Source organism: Haliotis rubra, unplaced genomic scaffold, assembly GCF_003918875.1.
Source record: "Haliotis rubra isolate DU_JTF1 unplaced genomic scaffold, ASM391887v1 Scf254, whole genome shotgun sequence".
Taxonomy (NCBI): Eukaryota; Metazoa; Mollusca; class Gastropoda; order Lepetellida; family Haliotidae; genus Haliotis; species Haliotis rubra.
The window spans coordinates 977,077-999,403 of NW_025766603.1; the positions used below are offsets into that span (position 1 = coordinate 977,077).

General features: G+C 45.6%; 1 protein-coding gene across 2 annotated transcripts; it reads left to right on the forward strand.

Annotated features, from left to right (window-relative positions):
• The first annotated feature begins 13,791 nt into the window (after positions 1–13,791).
• Positions 13,792–21,724, forward strand: LOC124279665 (MKRN2 opposite strand protein-like). Of its 2 annotated transcripts, none has more exons than XM_046715509.1 (5): positions 13,792–14,072; positions 15,424–15,663; positions 15,901–15,950; positions 16,454–16,610; positions 21,082–21,724. In XM_046715509.1, the coding sequence occupies exons 2-5, from the start codon at positions 15,446–15,448 to the stop codon at positions 21,284–21,286; spliced, it is 630 nt and encodes a 209-aa protein (XP_046571465.1). In that variant the 5' UTR covers positions 13,792–14,072; positions 15,424–15,445; the 3' UTR covers positions 21,287–21,724. The 2 variants fall into 2 exon arrangements, with proteins under 2 accessions (XP_046571465.1, XP_046571464.1); XM_046715508.1 differs by having other exon boundaries at positions 13,792–14,047.
• Positions 21,725–22,327: the final 603 nt, after the last annotated feature.

Genomic DNA, 22,327 nt, shown 5'->3' on the forward strand with positions numbered 1-22,327 from the left:
TCCCTTGGGTCTGGTATTTGTCGTGTAATCCCTTGGGTCTGGTATTTGTCGTGTACCCCTTGGGTTTGGTATTTGGTATGTACCTCCTTGCTGTTACTGACCCCGGACCCAGTCGTGTTTCAGCTTCCGCCGCTGCATTCAACCGAGTTTCTGATGCTGTGAGATACGAAACTGCCATTGCAACACCCTGCCATTAGTTTATAAAACATTGTCAACAAATAATCCACGCAATATCAACTCTACTTGGAAAATACTTTGATCTAACTTTTTTAAGCTTTTGCATCAATTTCGCATGTTGATATTCAAATGAAATTTGATATTTTGTTTGTCGAGTTCAATCAGCATTCCACCGAGTTTTCTTTCTTAAAGGTCAGGAGTCATAGCAGTATGTGTAGTTGAAATAATTGTAGATGAATAGTATCAGCAGCAGCAGTAGAAGTAGTGGTAGTAGTGGTAGTAGTAGTAGTTGTAGTAGTAGTGGTAGTAGTAGTAGTGGTAGTGGTAGTAGTAGTAGATGTAGTAGTAGTGGTAGTAGTAGTGGTAGTAGTAGTGGTGGTAGTAGTAGTAGTAGTAGTGGTAGTAGTAGTGGTAGTGGTAGTAGTAGTAGTAGTAGTAGTTGTAGTAGTAGTGGTAGTAGTAGTAGTGGTAGTAGTAGTGGTGGTAGTAGTAGTAGTAGTAGTAGTAGTAGTAGTAGTGGTAGTAGTAGTAGTAGTGGTGTAGTAGTAGTGGTGGTGGTAGTAGTAGTAGTGGTAGTAGTGGTGGTGGTAGTGGTGGTAGTAGTAGTGGTAGTGGTAGTAGTAGTAGTGGTGGTAGTGGTAGTAGTAGTAGTGGTAGTAGTAGTGGTAGTAGTAGTAGTAGTAGTTGTAGTAGTGGTAGTGAGTAGTTGGTAGTAGTAGGTGGTAGTAGTAGTGGTAGTAGTAGTGGTAGTAGTAGGTTGTAGTAGTGGTAGTGTAGTAGTGGTGGTAGTGGTGGTAGTAGTAGTAGTGGTAGTAGTAGTAGTGGTAGTAGTAGTGGTGGTAGTGGTGTAGTAGTGGTAGTAGTGGTGTAGTAGTGGTGGTAGTGGTGGTGGTAGTAGTAGTGGTAGTAGTGGTCAGTAGTAGTAGTAGTAGTAGTAGTAGTAGTAGTTGTAGTAGTGGTAGGAGTAGTGGTAGTAGTAGTAGTAGTGGTAGTAGTAGTTTCAGTAGTAGTTGTAGTAGTAGTAGTAGTAGTAGTGGTAGTAGTAGAAGTAGTGGTAGTAGTTGGTGTAGTAGTGGTAGTAGTAGCATTAGTAGTAGATGTAGTAGTGGTGGTAGTTGGTGTAGTAGTAGTAGTAGTAGTGGTGGTGGTAGTAGTAGTGGTAGTAGTACTGGTAGTAGTAGTAGTGGTAGTAGTAGTGGTAGTAGTAGATGTAGTAGTGGTAGTAATAGATGTAGTAGCGGTAGTAGTTGGTGTAGTAGTGGTAGTAGTAGTGGTAGTAGTAGTGGTTGTGGTAGTAGTAGTGGTAGTAGTCGTAGTAGTAGTCGTAATAGTAGTAGTGGTAGTAATGGTAGTAGTAGTCGTAGTGGTGGTAGTAGCAGTAGTAGTACGTTGTAGTAGTAGTAAGTTGTAGTAGTAGTACGTTGTAGTAGTAGTAGTAGTACGTTGTAGTAGTAGTAGTGAATTTGGTAGTTGTGAACGTAGATACGATAGTAGTTGAAGTAATTGTCTAGACCCTATGTAGTGCCAGTAGAACTATACGCTACCTCGGGGGCTCCCTACATAGCGCCAGTACATCTTCCCGATGTATAGCGCTGGAGCCATCTATATAGCGCTGGGGACGTTGGGGAAGAATGTTGGTTAAAGCGTTTGCTCGTAAAGCAGAAAACTCACTTATGTGTCGAACGTTATGTTTTAGAACGGTATTAAATGTTCGTATGTGGTGGTTGGTTGTCATCATCATCCCCCCTTGATAACCCACAGGTATTACTAAAACATGTAGCGAGAACTACATGCAGTAAGCAGTAGACCGGATGACGTCACAAATGACCGTTGTGTTGTGTATTAATACGCCATTGTGATCATGAGAATAGACAAAAATACATGTCGACTGGATACTAAAACAGTGCAATTTATGGGCGTGTAAGAAACAGATTATTGCACTCGTGTAGGTCACATACCATTTATCTGGCAACTCGTTGTTTCGAAATGTATATAACGCGTTTTCGCTCGTTAGAAAATTTTGGAAACAACTCGAGGTCGCTCGTTACATATGTTTTGAAATTACTCGTTGTAAGGTAAATGGTATCTGACAGACAATTGATTCGGCCCCTCTATTGTGGCACGTGCCTTTACATAAAAGACGTTCATTATCGCCAGTAACGGAACATCGGGAAATCGGGGTCCTGGGTGCCGATCCACAAAGCGTTCGTAAAGTTACGACAAGTCGTAACTATATATCTTGTCATAGGCTTACGAATGGCATAGTGCTAAGAACGTTTTGTGGATCGGGCTCCAGATCCACAAAGCGTTCGTAGCGCTACGACATTCGTAAGTATATGGTAAACTACAGAGGTACGACAGGTCGTAATGGTAGGAACGCTTTGTGGACCTTGGACCACAACAACTGACAGCCTGTAATATTATATGTTTCATCATATATTGTATTTTAAGTTTCCATTATTGTATTCCATAATAATTACTATCTTCATGTTTAGGATTTAAAATGTCCAAGCCCATTTTCTTTAAAATAGTTTGTTTTAGTTTCATTCTATTTTTCAAATAATTAGAGTCAAATATTGAGGAAAATGTTACAATATTTACGTAACTTTTTGTAAATGGAAACACAATTTACTTCAGCCGAACACAAACAAATTGCCAAACTTTTCTAGCTTTCCATTAAACCACTAGCATCCAAATACCTTCTTTAATAAACAACAATGTTACGAAATTTATCATGAAAGATATTTAAAATCTAAATTCATGAAAATTATCTAAATCATAGTGAGGTGATAAAATCCTCCTCTTACAATTGGAACCCCATAAATACCAGCGCCTTGAGCAAGCACTAGTTGCCTGGATATGTGCGCTATATGAATATCATATAATAATAATAAGACGAGCGAAACACGACTGTGAATGTCGCGATTACATCGTGGCTGTCGTAGTCGGTGTTGTTGTTGTAAGAAGTAGGCCACGTCTGAGCCCGGGTGAAGATTTACAACCACTACTACAACTTCTCTACTTCGGGAACGTCTTCTATCGTAGTTGCATCTGCCTCTGCGAAACCATACCGTGTGCACTACTGTGATGATAGCGCCGTCGATGACGTCGTTTACAGCGACAGCATCCCTTGGGAATGATAGAACGATAGCTAAACCAGACAATTAAACATGCCTGTGTGTAGATCTGCACAGCTGATGCAGAGTAGCGTGATACGCGATAGCCATAGAACAGTATAGAACACACGTTCTGTTCACGCTTTAACACACGCTAAACACGGAAGTATACATGATATACACGCTTTAACACTCACTAAACACGGAAGTATACATGATATACACGCTTTAACACACGCTAAACACGGAAGTATACATGATATACACGCTTTAACACTCACTAAACACGGAAGTATATGACGCAGTATGTGGCATACACGCTACAACACACACTAAACGCGACACATATATCGGTTTGATCACATCTCGGCGGTAATATGGCACACACTCTATAAAACACTCTAAAGCATGATATATATATATATATCGGTTTGATCACAGCTGGGGCAGTATATGACATTCACGCTATAACACACCCTAAAACATGACATATCAGTTAGATCACACCTCTGATTATTTTGAGGAAGTTCAATATACATGTATACAGTATATTGCTAGCTCCAAAACCATTATGACACAATTCACTTCTCGCTTAAAATATACCCATGAAGAAGATAGGCATGATAGTCTTCCAAATGACAGGGAATGTCTCAAATTCACCATTCATTAAGTCTTTTGGAATAGGGCCTTGTCTCAGTTGTGACACTGTTGCTACAAGGAGCGTTTCACTGGTCCTATGCAGACGTTTTTCGCCACTTACACATTTGAACCGGGAGACTGAGATTCCACGATATGGAAGACGGTGTTTTGTGTGTGCATCGATAGACAGGTAGACAATGAGCATCACTTCCTGTTTCCTGCTCTGGTTCATGCTCTGGGCGAAAGAAAGAATACACTCGAAAATTTGAGTTTACCTGTTTACTAAAACTGGCATGTTCATCTGCCAATCTGTCAATCACAACCATCCGTCATTCACAACCATCTGTCATGCACAACCATCACTCAATCCCATTCATCACTCAATCACAACCATCTGTCAATCACAGCGTTGAGTCAATCATGACTATCAATCATTCATAACATCAGTCAGTCACAAACATCAATCAAAACCACCAATCACATTCATCACTCAATCCCATCCATCACTCAATCACAAACATCAATCACAACCACCAATCACAACCATCAATCACAACCATCAATCACAAACATCAATCACAAACATCAATCACAAACATCAATCACAACCATCAATCACATTCATCACTCAATCCCATCCATCACTCAATCACAAACATCAATCACAACCATCAATCACATTCATCACTCAATCACATCCATCACTCAATCACAACCACCAGTCACAACCATCAATCACATTCATCACTCAATCCCATCCATCACTCAATCACAACCATCAATCACAACCATCAATCACAAACATCAATCACAACCACCAATCACAACCATCAATCACAACCATCAATCACAACCATCACTCAATCCCATCCATCACTCAATCACAAACATCAATCACAATCATCACAACAACCATCAATCACAACCATCAATCACAACCATCAATCACAACCATCAATCACATTCATCACTCAATCCCATCCATCACTCAATCACAACCATCTGTCAATCACAGCGTTGAGTCAATCATGAACATCAATCATTCATAACATCAGTCAATCACAACCATCACTCAATCACAACCATCAATCACAACCACCAATCACAAACATCAATCACAAACATCAATCACAACCATCAATCACAACCATCAATGACAACCATCAATCACAACCATCAATCACAAACATCAATCACAACCATCAATCACAACCATCAATCACAACCATCAATCACAACCACCAATCACAACCATCAATCACAACCATCAATCACAACCATCAATCACAAACATCAATCACAAACATCAATCACAACCATCTGTCAATCACAGCGTTGAGTCAATCACAACCATCAATCATTCATAACATCAGTCAATCACAACCATCTGTCAATCACAACCATCAATCACAACCACCAATCACAACCACCAATCACAACCATCAATCACAACCACCGATCACAACCATCAGTCACAAACATCAATCACAAACATCAATCACAACCATCAATCACAACCATCAATCATGACAACCATCAATCAAACATCAATCCAACCATCAATCACAACCATCAATCACAACCATCAATCACAACCATCAATCACAACCCGTCAATCACAGCGTTGAGTCAATCACAACCATCAATCACAACCATCAATCACAACCATCAATCACAACCACCAATCACAACCATCAATCACAACCATCAATCACAACCATCAATCACAACCATCAATCACAACAATCAATCACAACCATCAATCACAACCATCAATCACAACCATCAGCCAATCACAACCATCAGCCAATCACAACCATCAATCACATTCATCACTCAATCCCATCCATCCCTCAATCACAAACATCAATCACAACCGTCAATCACATTTTATCACTCAATCACACCCATCAATCACAACCATCAATCACATTCATCACTCAATCACAACCATCAATCACAACCATCAGCCAATCACAACCATCAGCCACAACCATCAGCCAATCACAACCATCAGCCAATCACAACCATCAGCCAATCACAACCATCAATCACAACCATCAATCACAACCATCAGCCAATCACTAACATCAGCCAATCACAACTATCAATCACAAACATCAATCACAAACATCAATCACATTCATCACTCAATCCCATCCATCACTCAATCACAAACATCAATCACAACCATCAATCACAACCATCAGCCAATGACAACCGTCAATCACAACCATCAATCACAACAATCAATCACAACCATCAGCCAATCACAACCATCAATCACAACCATCAATCACAACCATCAATCACAACCATCACTCAATCACAACCATCAATCACAACCGTCAATCACAAACATCAATCACAACCATCAATCACAACCATCAATCACAACGATCACTCAATCACAACCATCAATCACAACCGTCAATCACATTCATCACTCAATCACAACCATCAATCACAACCGTCAATCACATTCATCACTCAATCACAAACATCACTCAATCACAAACATCAATCACAACCATCAATCACATTCATCACTCAATCACAACCATCAATCACAACCATCAATCACAACCTTCACCAACCATCACTCAATCACAACCATCAATCACAACCATTAATCACATTCATCACTCAATCACAACCATCAATCACAACCTTCATTCACATTCATCACTCAATCACAAACATCACTCAATCACAAACATCAATCACAACCATCAATCACATTCATCACTCAATCACAACCATCAATCACATTCATCACTCAATCACAAACATCAATCACAACCATCAGCCAATCACAACCATCAATCACATTCATCACTCAATCACAACCATCAATCAAAACCATCAATCACATTCATCACTCAATCACAACCATCAATCACATTCATCACTCAATCACAACCATCAATCACAACCATCAATCACAACCATCAATCACAAACATCACTCAATCACAACCATCAATCACAACCATCAATCACATTCATCACTCAATCACAACCATCAAATCAATCAACCATCAGCCAATCACAACCATCAATCACAACCATCAATCACAACCATCAGCCAATCACCACCATCCATCAACAACCATCAATCACATTCATCACTCAATCACAACCATCTGTCAATCACAATCAGCCAATCACAACCATCTGTCAATCACAACCATCAGTCAATCACAACCATCAGTCAATCACAACCATCAGTCAATCACAACCATATATCAGCGAATCAAGGTCTCAGGACAATTACCCCTCACGCATGAAGGTCTTTGATTCAAGGCACCATCTACCACACCCATGTATCACGGTAGGAACCATTCCGTGTATTTATACAGTGTGACAAGATTGGAGGAGGTGGAATCAACGGGTACGATCGCTTTAAACAACAAGGAGACAGATTCGCCCACTTAAATTTGCTCTACCACGTCTGATGTCCGTATCCCGGAATATAGCACTGGCAATTCAATAGAAACGGTGTATTTTTTTTCAATTACACACACTAGACAGCTTGAAGACAGTGCTGAAATCAATGTATCGTTTTCGTCATGGGCCATCTAGGGTGTGTCAGCTATTGTCACACTGGGGGCCTATTCAACCCCTGAAACAGCATGTTACTGAGACGTTCTTGGAACCAATTCGACTCCTGAATCCTACAGGGATGTATTGGACATTTGAACTATTTAAAGCGAACATAAGACCACTCATTCGGCTCACATTTTACCGAGGTTTTTTAGCATTCGTGACCGACCAACTCGTGTTATTCCGGGACAAGCCGAAAAGCGAGGTTACGGAAAGGGGCGAGTGGTGACGAATGTTACTTGAGGTTTCTCAGAGATTTCAGTAAAATGTATACGATCTCTGGTTGAACTGGTTGAAATACAAATAATATGGATATTTGCAAGGAAAATGACGAAGCTTGTTCGTTAAGGTAAAAAATATAAGTGAAGGAAACGTGTAGTTTTGTCTGTGAGACAAGTACAGGGTGCTTCAATTTCCACATGTCTAACAGAGATTATGGTATCACAAAGTGGATCACAACATTGTTGGAAGATAAAAGATGTTTCAGCAATTGGCATCCCTGTCAAGAGCTGACTATTGATTTGTCGACTGAACACCACGACAACGTTATTTGGCACAGCTGCCGTAAGTTGAAAAGTCAATGCATTCACTTTCTGCACCAAGTTGGAATCATTGTCTTTCAGTGTTCATTTATCTGCAGAAAATGGAAACGAAATTTGAACTGGGTCAGATATAAGGTTTTGAAATATATAGATGTCTACAGATCTGAATTTCTGCGGCTACAGTTACCTGCTTCTTCCCAGGGTACCCAGTGACAACGTTGGCGGCTGGCTGGGCCGTGTGGATGGGCAGTGGTCGATGTGTCCGGTCGTCTAATGTTTAAATATGATACAGTCGGTGTGACACTCCGGACAGAGAAGACCTCTGTGACCTTTGGCCCATGTGACCTTTGTTCCACGGACCTCCTGGCAACACTTTAGTACGATTAGATTCCTTAAAAGGTTCTATTGAAAACACTAGAGTATTCTACAACATTTTGTTCACCCCGAAGACCCGTTCCAGGATACACAAGGATGTGAGACCTGACCCTAACCCTATAGGATGGGAGACCTGATCCTAACCCTATAGGATGGGAGACCTGACCCTAACCCTATAGGATGGGAGACTTCACCCTTACTCTATAAGATATGAGACCTGACCCTAACCCTATAGGATGGGAGACCTGATCCTAACCCTATAGGGTGGGAGACCTGACCCTAACCCAATAGGATGGGAGACCTGACCCTAACCCTATAGGATGGGAGACCTGACACTACACCTATAGGATGGGAGACCTGACACTACCCCTATAGGATGGGAGACCTGACCCTAACCCTATAGGATGGGAGACCTGACCCTGAACCACGTCTGATGTGAGACCTGCCCCTTACCCTATAGGATCTGAGACCAGCCCTATACCCTGTAGGATGTAATAGTTGTCCCTGGACCCTGTAGGATGTGATAGTTGTCCCTGGACCCTGTAGGATGTGAGACCTGTCCCTAAATTCTGAAGGGTGTGAAATCTGTGAGACCCGTCCCTGATCCCTGTCATTCCTCAGTACAAAGTCCTTGCGTGTTTCGATTAACTTTAAGGAGACACATGTCTAAAGTGGTTGCTATATTTTATCAGAAACCCTATCAGAAAACCCACATATGGTTTTTATCAATATCGTATACATTTTGAAATTCATAGATAAGAATCTCGGTTCAAATGCTGGGATATATTAAATGTAAATGAAACATAACGCAATTTCCTACCGAATACGTGATTGGCTGAGTCCAGTGATCGGGGATTGTGAATTGACATGGAAATATACGAACTAACCACAGGCTTTGTGTTTCTTTGAAATTTGTGACGCCACATGCAATCACAGGTCTCCATGAATCTGAATTATTGAATTAAAGTTTGACCTGACTGCAACATCTCGCATCCGGTACTAAAGCAGGGGCTCGTCGTGGTGATGACGCGGCCGGTGCTGATGTAGTCTCCATCCTCATCTCATAAAGACACGGGGTGCAGAATGAAGATCGCTCTGAAGTCACGGCATGTCAGAAAAACACAGAAATTCGATACCGCTCTGCAACATTTAAAACCCATTTTAGGACATATCATTCAACAGCGAACAATGTTTGTTTTGTATGTGGATCATCAACCCACTGTGTTTTGTAATTGAAAGAATTAGATTGGTAAAACCACCGTTAATCTAATACCCATTTGGAAATTGCACTAAAAGTCATTATGGTAATACAACGCTGGTAGTTTTTGGAGCAGAAATTCTGCTGAGGTAACGCGCGACTGATCTGTCATATTTTAGAGCCGCTTCGAGCGTATCGTGTGTCAGGAATCAGTCCGAGGGATCTATTGAAGATGCGTTTAGTTACACGTTGGTATCCCTTGTCGCAATATGCCAGGACAGACCAGCGGCTGTCAGTGTGGATAGTTTCTATGGAATACCGACAGGACACTCTTGTATTAAAAGCATTAGCTTGGCGCCAAGTCCCACGTGGGTCTTCTGCGACATCAACAGAGTGGTTTTGTGCGAAATTGGCACAATATCTCTAACATTAATGGTGGGTACGGAAAGCTCTCACGTGTATTGTACATTGTTAACGCAAGCCGATATGAACACACTCGACATGTATACTTGCACTTGATGTGGACGCCGACGTGAACACAATCTAGTTATATATCCACACCGATATTAACACTCAACTTAAATGCTTACACTTGATCTGGACGTGGATCTGACCACACTCTAGTTAAACATTTACACCATATCCGGAGGTGACCGATATGAACACACTCAACTTACTTCCATCAACTCTGGACGCCGATGTAAACACACTCTAGTTAAATGCATACATGCTTAATCCGGAGGCCGATTAGAAGTCATTCAGATTAGGTACTTACACCTAACCCTGATAAAAAAGACATTCAACTTAGATACTTGCACTTAACACTCACCTAACCCTAACCCTAATAAGAACACACTTGACTAAAATACTTGCACCTAATCCGCAAGCTTATATGAACATACATTGGTAAAATAGTTCCATATATTTACGGCAATAATAAACACACACTAAAACTGCGTGGGCGGCTGACTTTGTGGGCTGGCGATTTTGGTGACTGGCTCTGGGTGTGTGGGTTCGGGTCCTGGATGGGACTCGGCCCGGCAGGGGGTAGGGAGTCTGTTCTTTGGTCCCAGGGCGTGGTCCCAAATTGAACAAGTGTTACATTGACCATTCTCTCAATGGCATTGTGTATTTCAGCACATATAGTATTATTATAAGATTATAGCGCTCTGCAAATGTTATTTAACTGTTTTACATCTCAAACTGGACTCCAGGCCTCCTGGCCTCGAAATACAATAAACTTCTGTTATTCTGTCATTCTGTTATTCTGTTTTTCTGTTATTCACTAAAACCAAACATTATATCTATAACTTTACCAGTTCTGTAGACAGACAGTCCATTGGTCTATATGGTCGTGTTTTTGAATGAATCAACGCCATTTCTTGAATCTGGCACCAAGTTTACAGAATAGTCAGACGTGTAATACGATATGTAAGTATTTGTAGCAGGTGGAGAAGATTTACTGCCGTAATCAATGTAGAAGTGAAATTATTTTCAGCCATTCTGCTCGTTCAATGATCATTTCCAGACAAATCATGGACGTCAAATTACGGCGCTCCTACGCGTTTCAAATTTCAATCATCGACAGTATTATATTGAAGAGTTTTACGCCGCACTCAGCAATATTCCAGCTATATAGCGGTGGTCTGTAAACAATCGAGTCTGGACCAGGCAATCCAGTGATCAACAGCATGAGCATAATGTCACAGAATAAACCGATAATGTGTGCATGTGTATGGAATCCTGGAAGGGACATTGTCGCGTTGTCGCATTGTCGCGTTGTCGCCCTCTCAAATACAAGCAAAATTAAGCAAAATTAACCAAAACGCGACACGCAACATCGCGACAATGCGACAAATGGGCGAAATGTCGCGTTGTCGCGATGTCGCGTGTCGCGTTTTGGTTTATTTTGCCTCACTTTACTTGTTTTTGAGTGGGCGACAATGCGAAAACGCGACAATGTCCCTCCTCGGATTCCATACATGTGTGTATGAAATAACATTTCTCACGGTGTAAAATTAGTCACTAAAATACGTACCCGTGAAGATCCGGGTTAGAATTGGTCTTCAGCAACCCACTCGTGTCGTAAGAGGCGATTAACGGGATCTGATGGTCAACTCGCTGATTTGGTTGACACGTGTTATCGTATTGCAACTGCGTAGATCGATGCCCATGATGTTGATCACTGGATTGTCTGGTCGAGACACGATTATTTATAGACGCAAATATATAGCTAGAATAATAGTGATTGGGGCGTTAAACAACAAACATTGACATTAGAATAAGGCATAGATCCATCCAGTGACTGCGGGTGTGTATGAAATACCATTTGTCACAGAGTAAAATTATTCAGTGACATACGAATAATGCCAGAGAACAATTAGGTCAAGGATATTATGGGTTAACTTAAATTCCTTCTTCAAAAGATCAGTGTACACGCGAATGTCATTCTCGGCTTCCTGGGAGTTATGCTTTATAACTTCTTAGAAGGTTAACGTTAACAAGCCTATCGAACTACTGTCCACGACCAGCGGGGCAGTGGGGTAGCCTAGTGGTTACAGCGTCAGCCGGGTTTGATTTCAGGTGAAGTTGAATAACGTTGGTCATGGAGGTAGTGAGTGAGTTTAGTTTCCCGCCGCTTTTAGAAATATTCCAGTAATATCACGGCGGACTTTATCCAGAAATGGGCTTCACACATTGCACCCATGTGGGGAATCGAACCCGGGTCTTCGGCGTGACGAGCCAACGCTTTAACCTCTTGGCTACCCAACCGCCCCGTTAACCGTTAGACAACTGATGGTTCCCTGTCCTTGTTGACTGTGGGTGGGTATATCTGGTAGATTTGATTGACATTTCATTGATAAACTGGGCCGTTGTGAGATAGCGCATCCTTCTTTCAATTAGTATAGTATTGGGAATTTGTTTTCAGTTGATTTAACCACACCCTGGGTGCTTTTAGGTTCACTGATCTATACTTGAACTTGGTTTACGATTAAAAAACAATTATGACCAGTCGTTTAATATGGAAATGAAAAGCCATGAACTATACTCGACATGAGACGACTACAGCGCTTGAAAACGTGTCCATCTCGGATCAGTTTACATTTTTGTTGTTTCAAGGATAGGGTGGCATGTTAAGTCTTGCCGTATTTTAATGAAAACAATGTTGAATTGGACTTTACAAAGTTACATGGGTGACGATTACCGTATTTCCTCCAAAAAGCGACGGGTCTCTAAAATGCGCCGGGCCTCTAATAAGCGGGTAAAGCAGCTCAATAACAATTACGGTAGTTACACCCAGTGAGCGCAAAAGCTCCGAGCCTCTAAAAAGTTCGTTGAAAATATAAGCGCCCGGGCGCTTATTAAAGAAAATGCGATATTTCAATTGTACTTGAAATAGTAATGTTTTTTTAGTGCTGATCAAATTGTTAACAGATAATGTGTTGTCATGGTGACACGAGCCAGCATCCTGGTTAAGCTTAGTTCTCACTGGAGTATGACTGCATGATCTTGAGTGAGTGAGTGAATATTACTTGACGCCGCACTGTCAATTTTGCAGTCATTCACTGCGACTGTATGCTATTATTATTATGTATAAATAATAGAGAAACTGTATCATGGGAGATAAATAATGTCTACAACGAATACTTGCTGTAAAAACAAAGCGTTTCCACAAGACGATAACGTACTAATACAGTTTGCTGGATTCCTCACTGAGTCATAACAGGGACTTCCGCCCGTATCCCCCCTTAAATTTAATTCTAGTCAAATCATATCACCTGAATATATATTCCTCATCTCATAAGGACGAGTTTTAACATGTTTCTTTAATTGTATCTGAACATACTGAAAGACATATCCAACTTCTAAAAATGCCACTCAAAGAAATCTTTCCTTATCGTTAAAATCTAGGGGTATACGGGCGGAAGTCTGCCCGATTCCCCACATGGGTACAATGTGTGAAGCCCATCTCTGGTGTCCCTCTCCGTGATATTGTTGGAATATTGCTAAAAGCGGCGTAAAACATAATCACTCACTCACTCACTCAACTATTTATGGGTGCGTTACCACTGAACATTTTCACTTTGTCGACAAGTCCAGATATCGTTGAAGAGTTATGTCCCTTGTTACATCACGGAAGTAAACAAATGCCACATGTTGTGTTCGTGACCAGTGCCTTTTCGTGTCATTTGAAAGCGTCGGTACAACTCGGAAACACATCTCAGATTCATTGTGTTCAGACAAAAGCAATGTTGGCTAATAATTAAATCCCTGAAAGTCGCAATGACTCGGTATGCGACATCAACCCTCCCAGAGGTCGCCTTCCAACACTCCATGTTGTCCAACTGAAGTTCGTCATCCAGCTCTGAAGAGATCTGTCACAGCGTTTACGGCGTGGGTCGGTTTATGCTGTTGTGTGGTGAATATGCCTCGTTGAAGTTTGTTGATATAAGAAAATGTATCAGTCAAATCATGATCATCTGAATTTGTTGTATGGATATTACAACTATACATTTACTTAATTCACAATGAAACACACACGAAACACACACACACAACGTCGTGCACCACACCACACCACAGCACACTTCACCACATGACTGTCTGGCAAATGTTCATTGACATATTTTGGCTGAAGGGGTCGTTGTCGGCACAGGTACTACAGATACGTACCCCAGGTACGTTTCTGTATACAGATATGTACCCTAAACAAAGTCAAAATACAGAAACGTACCCGGTACCCTAAAAGGCGGACGAGTCCATATTCCGTATGTAGTTGTTCCCGTTCAACTGATTCCGAGTGGTATTAATGTGCATCGCGAAATATCCGTTACTGTGTATTTTCATTACTTACATAACGTAATCAAATGTATCTAATACAACAGCATGACAGTTCCGGTCAAGAATACGACACAATGGGAATGGAATCGTCCTAGGGTACGTTTCTGTATTCTCATTATGGCCAGGATACATTTCAGTATACAGAAACGTACCTGGGGTACACATCTGACCTCCCAGCTGCCACAGACGACGCATTACATCACTCTCACACGCACACTCTCTCTGCCTCTCCCTCCTTCCCTCTCTCTCTCTCTCTCTTTTTCTCTCTCTCTCTTTTTCTCTCTCTCTCTCTCTCTCTCTCTCTCTCTCTCTCTCTCTCTCTCTCTCTCTCTCTCTCTCTCTCTCTCTCTCTCTCTCTCTCTCTCTCTCTCTCATAACCGTGGTAATCCTACGAGCAATTGATTCACCCTGCAATCACTACTTCCTAGCGTGCCGAGAGGAGTGCATTGGATTAATTAGTGTATTGGATTACTGGTCCTTAATTGGACTGCTCATACCTATACCGGTTTAGACAGTGTTAATTACAGTTAAAATCGCTTGTTGGGACTGGAAAGTCGTGCTGGAATACGAAATAGACGGGTGCCAGATTAGACAATAATTTAATGATCATTATATCGTTGTAAAATGGTGGGACCAAAATTTTATGCCGGTTATGACAGTGTGCCGGTGTCGGCAGGTATCACTGTATTTACAAAATTACCCCTTAAAAAGTCACTAGCCAGTCGGGCCAGTGACTGTGGAGATTTACTGGCCCGACTGGATTTTTACTAGCCACAGGCTAGCAGGCCAGTGGCTATTTCACACATTGCTGTCTACCCCTGCTGTGATATTGCTGGAATATTACTACAAGCGGCATAAAACCAGACTCACTACCTCACTGTCTACCCTATCGCTATGGTTACAATAACACAAGCATGTTGTGGTTGCAGGACTGACCACTGGAGATCAGAGATGGATGTTGACCAGGAGAGTCTGCGATGTTTCCAGCACTGTCGCCGCGATGTCAACATCATCTGCTTCTGTGTCCCCCGTGTCTGCCCCTTGTGTGGGGGGGACACAGACAGAACAGAGAGCAGGATACCCCCCTATCCCCTGCCTTACCCATTCATTACCTCCTCCAGTGTAAGCTCAGGAATTGTCTTGCGACCCACTCAAGGTGACTTTCTAAGGTAGGTCATACGCCCAGATGAAAGGTGATTATTTGTTTGTTAATCAGCTGTGGGTTAATAATCTCTTGTAATGCGTTAACTGCTTCAGCCATCAGTCAATATTATCTTGTTTTGTCTGTGGGTTGATAATCTCTTATTTCAACAGTGGTTCAATAATCTCTTGTTTCAACTGTGGGTTATTAATATTTTATTTCAGCTGTGGGTTAATAATCTCCTGTAATGAGTGAACTGTTTCAGACACTACACACCCAAGGCTGATCTCCATATTGGGCTAACAGACTCAACAGGTAACTCTCCTACCTTCTTGGGGAAAGCCCAATAGGTCAACCCATTGAGTTTTGAAGTAGAAAACTTCTCAATTCAGGAGATACTGGGGTAGAATAGGTCACAAGAAGGGCATTCTGGGATAGCATAGACATCAATCCTGAGTTAGGAGAAGCATTTACATCGGCTGATGCAGCCTGTTTGCTGATCCTTTTTCCTTTTTGTAACTTAATAATTTTTATTGTATATTACATGTCTTTCGGGAAATAAAATACTGTTTAAATCAATCCTGAGTTCTGGGATAAACAGGTACGGACCGTTATTGTTCAGAGGTTGAAAAGATCTCAAACCTTTTGTTTCTTGGGTAGAATTGTTACATTTCCCACAGTACACCATGTTTTGTGTCCCGATGGGCAGCCTATGAGAGAATCTATCTTCTGTAAATTATGCTTGTGTTGTTAAGAATTGGAAGGGCGAGTGCCAAATGTGCCTGGTCAGTTTCCTGACACTGATGTTTCTGCTGCAGGTTGTGTACACGACTTTGACGAAGATGGGCTCCACATTGGTAACACATGGCCACAGTGTGTTCAAGTCAGGCTGCCGCCAGACATCGGCACAGAATCCAGACTCTGGGATCACTGTCTGGCACAGTTTGCAGACAGGTCTGCCTGGGGGTCTCACAGGTAGGTGCTAGCTGGGGGTGGGTCTCACAGGAAGGTGGAGGAGTGCTAGCTCGGGGGTGGGTATCACAGGTAGGTGGTGGGGTGCTAGCTGGGGTGGGTCTCACAGGTAGGTGGAGGAGTGTTAGCTGGGGGTGGGTCTTACAGGTAGGTGGAGGGGTGCTAGCTGGGGTGGGTCTCACAGGTAGGTGGAGGAGTGCTAGCTGGGGGTGGGTCTCACAGGTAGGTGGAGGAGTGCTAGCTGGGGTGGGTCTCACAGGTAGGTGGAGGTGTTAGCTGAGGTTGGGTCTCACAGGTAGGTGGTGGGGTGCTAGCTGGGGGTGGGTCTCTCACAGGAAGGTGGGGGAGTGCTAGCTCGGGGGGGTCTCACAGGTAGGTGGTGGGGTGCTAGCTGGGGGTGGGTCTCACAGGTAGGTGGAGGGTGGGTCTCACAGGTAGGTGGAGGAGTGCTAGCTGGGGTGGGTCTCACAGGTAGGTGGTGGGGTGCTAGCTGGGGTGTAGCTGCTGGGGTAGGTCACAGGTAGGTGGAGGGGTGGTAGCTGGGGTGGGTCTCACAGGCAGGAGGAGGAGTGCTAGCTGGGGTGGGGTCTCACAGGTAGGTGGTGGGGTGCTAGCTGGGGTGGGTCTCACAGGAAGGTGGGGGAGTGCTAGCTGGGGGGGTCTCACAGGTAGGTGGTGGGGTGCTAGCTGGGGGTGGGTCTCACAGGTAGGTGGAGGGGTGGGTCTCACAGGTAGGTGGAGGAGTGCTAGCTGGGGTGGGTCTCACAGGTAGGTGGTGGGGTGCTAGCTGGGGTGGGTCTCACAGGTAGGTGGAGGGTGGTAGCTGGGGTGGGTCTCACAGGCAGGAGGAGGAGTGCTAGCTGGGGTGGGGTCTCACAGGTAGGTGGTGGGGTGCTAGCTGGGGTGGGACTCACAGGTAGGTGGAGAAGTGCTAGCTGGGGCTGGGTCTCACAGGTAGGTGGAGGGGTGCTAGCTGGGGGTGGGTCTCACAGGTAGGTGGAGGTGTTAGCCGGGGAGGGTCTCACTTGTTGGTGGAGGAGTGCTAGCTCGGGGTGTGTCGCACAGGTTGGTGGAGGGGTGCTAGCTGGGGGTGGGTCTCACAGGTAGGTGGAGGAGTGCTAGCTCAGGGTGTGTCTCACAGGTGGGGAGGAGGAGTGCTTAGCTGGGTCCTCTAGGTAGGTGGTGGGGTGCTGGCTAACGAAGGGGGGTCTCTCACAGGTAGGTGGGGAGTGCTAGCTGGGGTGGGTCTCACAGGTAGGTGGAGGGAGTGCTAGCTGGGGTGGAGTCTCACAGGTAGGTGTGTTAGCTGGGGTTGGAGTCTCACAGGTAGGTAGAGGAGTATTAGCTGGGGGTAGGGCTAGCTGGTGGTGGAGTCTCACAGGTAGGTGGAGGAAGTATTAGCTGGGGGTAGGTGGGTCTCACAGGTAGGTGGAAGAGTGCTAGCTGGGGGTGGGTCTCACAGGTAGGTGGAGGAGTCTGAGAGTAGGTGGAGGGTTAGCTGGGGTGGGTCTCACAGGTAGGTGGAGGAGTGCTAGCTGGGGTGGGGTCTCACAGGTAGGTGGAGGAGGAATGCTAGCTGGGGTGGAGTCTCACAGGTAGGTGGAGGAGCTAGCTGGGGTGGGTCTCACAGGTAGGTGGAGGAGTGCTAGCTGGGGTGGGTCTCACAGGTAGGTGGAGAGGTGCTAGACTGGTGGGTGGAGTCACAGGTAGGTGGAGGGTGCTAGCTGGGGTGGGTCTCACAGGTAGGTGGAGGAGTGCTAGCTGGGGTGGGTCTCACAGGTAGGTGGAGGAGTGCTAACTGGGGTGGGTCTCACAGGTAGGTGGAAAGTGCTAGCTGGGGTGGGTCTCACAGGTAGGTGGAGGCTAGCTGAGGGGTGGGTCTCACAGGTAGGTGGAGGTAGCTGGGGGTGGGTCTCACAGGAGTGCTGCTAGCTGGGGTGGGTCTCTGGTAGGTGGAGGGGTGGAGTCTCACAGGCTAGCTGGGGTGGGTCTCTGGAGGTGGAGGAGTGCTACTGGCTGGGGTGGGTCTCACAGGTAGGTGGAGGAGTGCTAGCTGGGGTGGGTCTCACAGGTAGGTGGACTAGCTCTGGGTGGGTGCTAGCTGGGGTGGGTCTCACAGGTAGGTGGAGAGTGCTAGCTGGGGTGGGTCTCTGAGGTAGGTGGAGGGTGCTTGGGGTGGAGTCTCACAGGTTGGTGGAAAGTGCTAGCTGGGGTGGGTCTCTACAGGTAGGTGGAGGAGTGCTAGCTGAGGGGGTGGGTCTCACAGGTAGGTGGTGGAGTGAGTGCTAGCTAGGGGTGGGTCTCCAGGTTGGTGGAGGAGTGTGTGAGCTGGGGTTGGGTCTCACAGGTAGGTGGGGAGTGCTAGCTCGGGGTGGGTCTCACAGGTAGGTGGAGGAGTGCTAACTGGGGGTGGGTCTCACAGGTTGGTGGAGGAATGCTAACTCGGGTGGGTCTCACAGGTAGGTGGAAGAGTGCTAGCTTGGGGTGGGGTCTCACAGGTAGGTGGAGGAGTGTTAGCTGGGGGTGGGTCTCACAGGTAGGTGGAAGTGCTAACTGGGGTGGGTCTCACAGGTAGGTGGAGGAGGAGTGAGTGCTGGGTCTCTGGGGGTGGAAAAACTGGGGGTAGCTCACAGGTAGGTGGTGGAGGTGCTAGCTGGGGGTGGAGTCTCACAGGTTGGTGGAAGAGTGTAAGCTGGGGTTGGGTCTCACAGGTAGGTGGAAGTGCTAGCTGGGGGTGGGTCTCACAGGTAGGTGGGGAGAAGTGCTAGCTGGGGTGGGTCTCACAGGTAGGTGGTGGGGTGCTAGCTGGGGTGGGTCTCACAGGTAGGTGGTGGAAGTGCTAGCTGGGGTGGAGTCTCACTGGTAGGTGGTGGGGTGTTAGCTGGGGTGGGTCTCTGGTAGGTGGGGGGTGCTAGCTAGGGGTGGGTCTCACAGGTAGGTGGTGGGGTGCTAGCTGGGGTGGGTCTCGGGTAGGTGGTGGGGGTGCTAGCTGGGGGTGGGTCTCACTGAGTAGGTGGGGGTGTACTGCTGGGGTGTGTCGCACAGGTAGGTGGAGGGTGCTAGCTGGGGGTGGGTCTCACAGGTAGGTGGAGGAGTGCTAGCTGGGGGTGTGTCTCACAGGTAGGTGGAGGTGTTAGCCGGGGTGGGTCTCACTGGTTGGTGGAGGAGTGCTAGCTCGGGGTGTGTCTCACAGGTAGGTGGAGGGTGTTAGCCGGGGTGGGTCTCACAGGTAGGTGGAGGAGTGCTAGCTGGGGGTGTGTCTCACAGGTTGGTGGAGGAGTGTTAGCTGGGGTGGAGTCTCACAGGTAGGTGGAGGAAGTGCTAGCTGGGGTGTGTCTCACAGGTTGGTGGAGAGGAAGTGTTAGCTGGGGTTGGGTCTCACAGGTAGGTGGAGGAGTGCTAGCTGGGGTGTGTCTCACAGGTTGGTGGAGGAGTGTTAGCCGGGGTGGGTCTCACAGGTAGGTGGAGGAGTGCTAGCTGGGAGTGTGTCTCACAGGTTGGTGGAGGAGTGTTAGCTGGGGTTGGGTCTCACAGGTAGGTGGAGGAGTGCTAGCTCGGGGTGAGTCTCACAGGTTGGTGGAGGAGTGTTAGCTGGGGTTGGGTCTCACAGGTAGGTGGAGGAGTGCTAGCTGGGGTGGGGTCTCACAGGTAGGTGGAGGAGTGCTAACTGGGGGTGGGTCTCACAGGTTGGTGGAGGAATGCTAACTCGGGTGGGTCTCACAGGTAGGTGGAAGAGTGCTAGCTTGGGGTGGGGTCTCACAGGTAGGTGGAGGAGTGTTATCTGGGGTTGGGTCTCACAGGTAGGTGGAGGAGCGCTAGCTGGTGGAGGAGAGCTAGCTGGTGGTGGGTCTCACAGGTAGGTGGAGGAGTGCTAACTGGGGGTGGGTCTCACAGGTAGGTGGAGGAGCGCTAGCTCGGGGTGTGTCTCACAGGTAGGTGGAAGAATGCTAGCTCGGGGTAGTGTCTCACAGGTAGGTGGAGGAGTGCTAGCTGGGTTGGGTCTCACAGGTAGGTGGAAGAGTGCTAGCTCGGGGTAGGGTCTCACAGGTAGGTGGAAGAGTGCTAGCTCGGGGTAGGGTCTCACAGGTAGGTGGAGGAGTGCTAGCTGGGGTGGGTCTCACAGGTAGGTGGAAGGGTGCTAGCTGGGGTGGGTCTCACAGGTAGGTGGAAGGGTGCTAGCTGGGGGTGGGTCTCACAGGTAGGTGGAGGAGTGCTAGCTGGGGTGGGTCTCACAGGTAGGTGGAAGAGTGCTAGCTCGGGGTAGGGTCTCACAGGTAGGTGGAAGAGTGCTAGCTCGGGGTAGGGTCTCACAGGTAGGTGGAGGAGTGCTAGCTGGGGTGGGTCTCACAGGTAGGTGGAGGTGTTAGCCAGGGGTGGGTCTCACAGGTAGGTGGAGGAGCACTTCTTATAAGTAGGGTCTCACAGGTGTTACAATGCCTCACTCACTCACTCTCTCACTCTTCTTCTGTTGCAGCTATCATGAACAAGACAACAACTGTTTCGACTTTGTCCTTCGGTTTCTTCATAACTTAAAACTCCACCATCGTGTGCCCGCTTTACGGAACAAAACAGACTTTGCCACCATGCTGGTAGCCCCAAGCACAACGAGGGCTGCCCAGTTTGTGTCCTTGTATAGACAGGTTAAAACAGCAGGGTATGTGTGTCAGGCTGTGTCGTGATGCCAGGAAGTGTGTCAGGCTGTGTCGTGATGCCAGGAAGTGTGTCAGGCAGTGTCGTGATGCCAGGAAGTGTGTCAGGCTGTGACCTGATGCTAGGAAGTGTGTCAGGCTGTGTCATGATGGCAGGAAGTGTGTCAGGCTGTGTTGTGATGACAGGAAGTGTGTCAGGCTGTGTCGTGATGACAGGAAGTGTGTCAGGCTGTGTCGTGATGCCAGGAAGTGTGTCAGGCTGTGTCCTGATGCCAGGAAGTGTGTCAGGCTGTGTCGTGATGCCAGGAAGTGTGTCAGGCTGTGTGACATGATGCCAGCATGTGTGTCAGATTTAAAATATGTGTATATAATACATTTGTGCAGCAGCCTAAAAGATGCTCCATGGAATGAGGACAAATTGTATGCAAAGCACAGACATTATCACCCCACTTTACCCAAGCTGCCTGTGAGGCACTAAAAAAGGTTAACAGTCGTATGACCATCTTGTCCCACCGGGTACCCTTTCACTGCTGGGTGAACAGAGGCAATTTTGGACAAACTCACTTGCCTAAGGTGAGACCACATGGATCACATGTGCTTCGTTGTGGGGAAGGACTCACAGGAGTCAGGACTCAGACATGGTCACCCGTTCAAGGACTGACTTTAACTTCAACTGATAGGTGACTTGGGCTGTATACACAAGACCACGTGCCACCATTGCTACATGTGATACACCCTGGGTGTGATCAGAGTGGTTCTAATGGATTCTGACTTATTTATGACTTTAAAACATTGTTATTGAACTCATGATGCTAAATGCAAAAGGTATGTAGTTGTGTAAATGTACATTAAAATGGCATTAAAGTGTTCACAATTTAGGAATATTACTTGTTGGTTACTTCTTTCAGAAATGCATACCGTATTTTGTAAATTAATTAGTATTTGAACACAAGAAATATTTTTGACAGTGGTAATGATTAAAGTACTGTCGGAAATAGAAAAAACTTTTTTTTTCACATTTATATCTACAAATTATGAAGTTAGTATGTGAAAGTGTGAAATATCTGTTAA

Bases quoted from the DNA above. Each gene is read 5' to 3' on its own strand.
- LOC124279665 (XM_046715508.1), top strand. From the start codon at position 13,947: ATGCGACATCAACCCTCCCAGAGGTCGCCTTCCAACACTCCATGTTGT. The intron at 14,048-15,423 runs GTGGGTCGGTTT...TTGTGGTTGCAG, and splicing joins TCTGTCACAGCGTTTACGGC to GACTGACCACTGGAGATCAG. The intron at 16,611-21,081 runs GTAGGTGCTAGC...CTTCTGTTGCAG, and splicing joins TCTGCCTGGGGGTCTCACAG to CTATCATGAACAAGACAACA.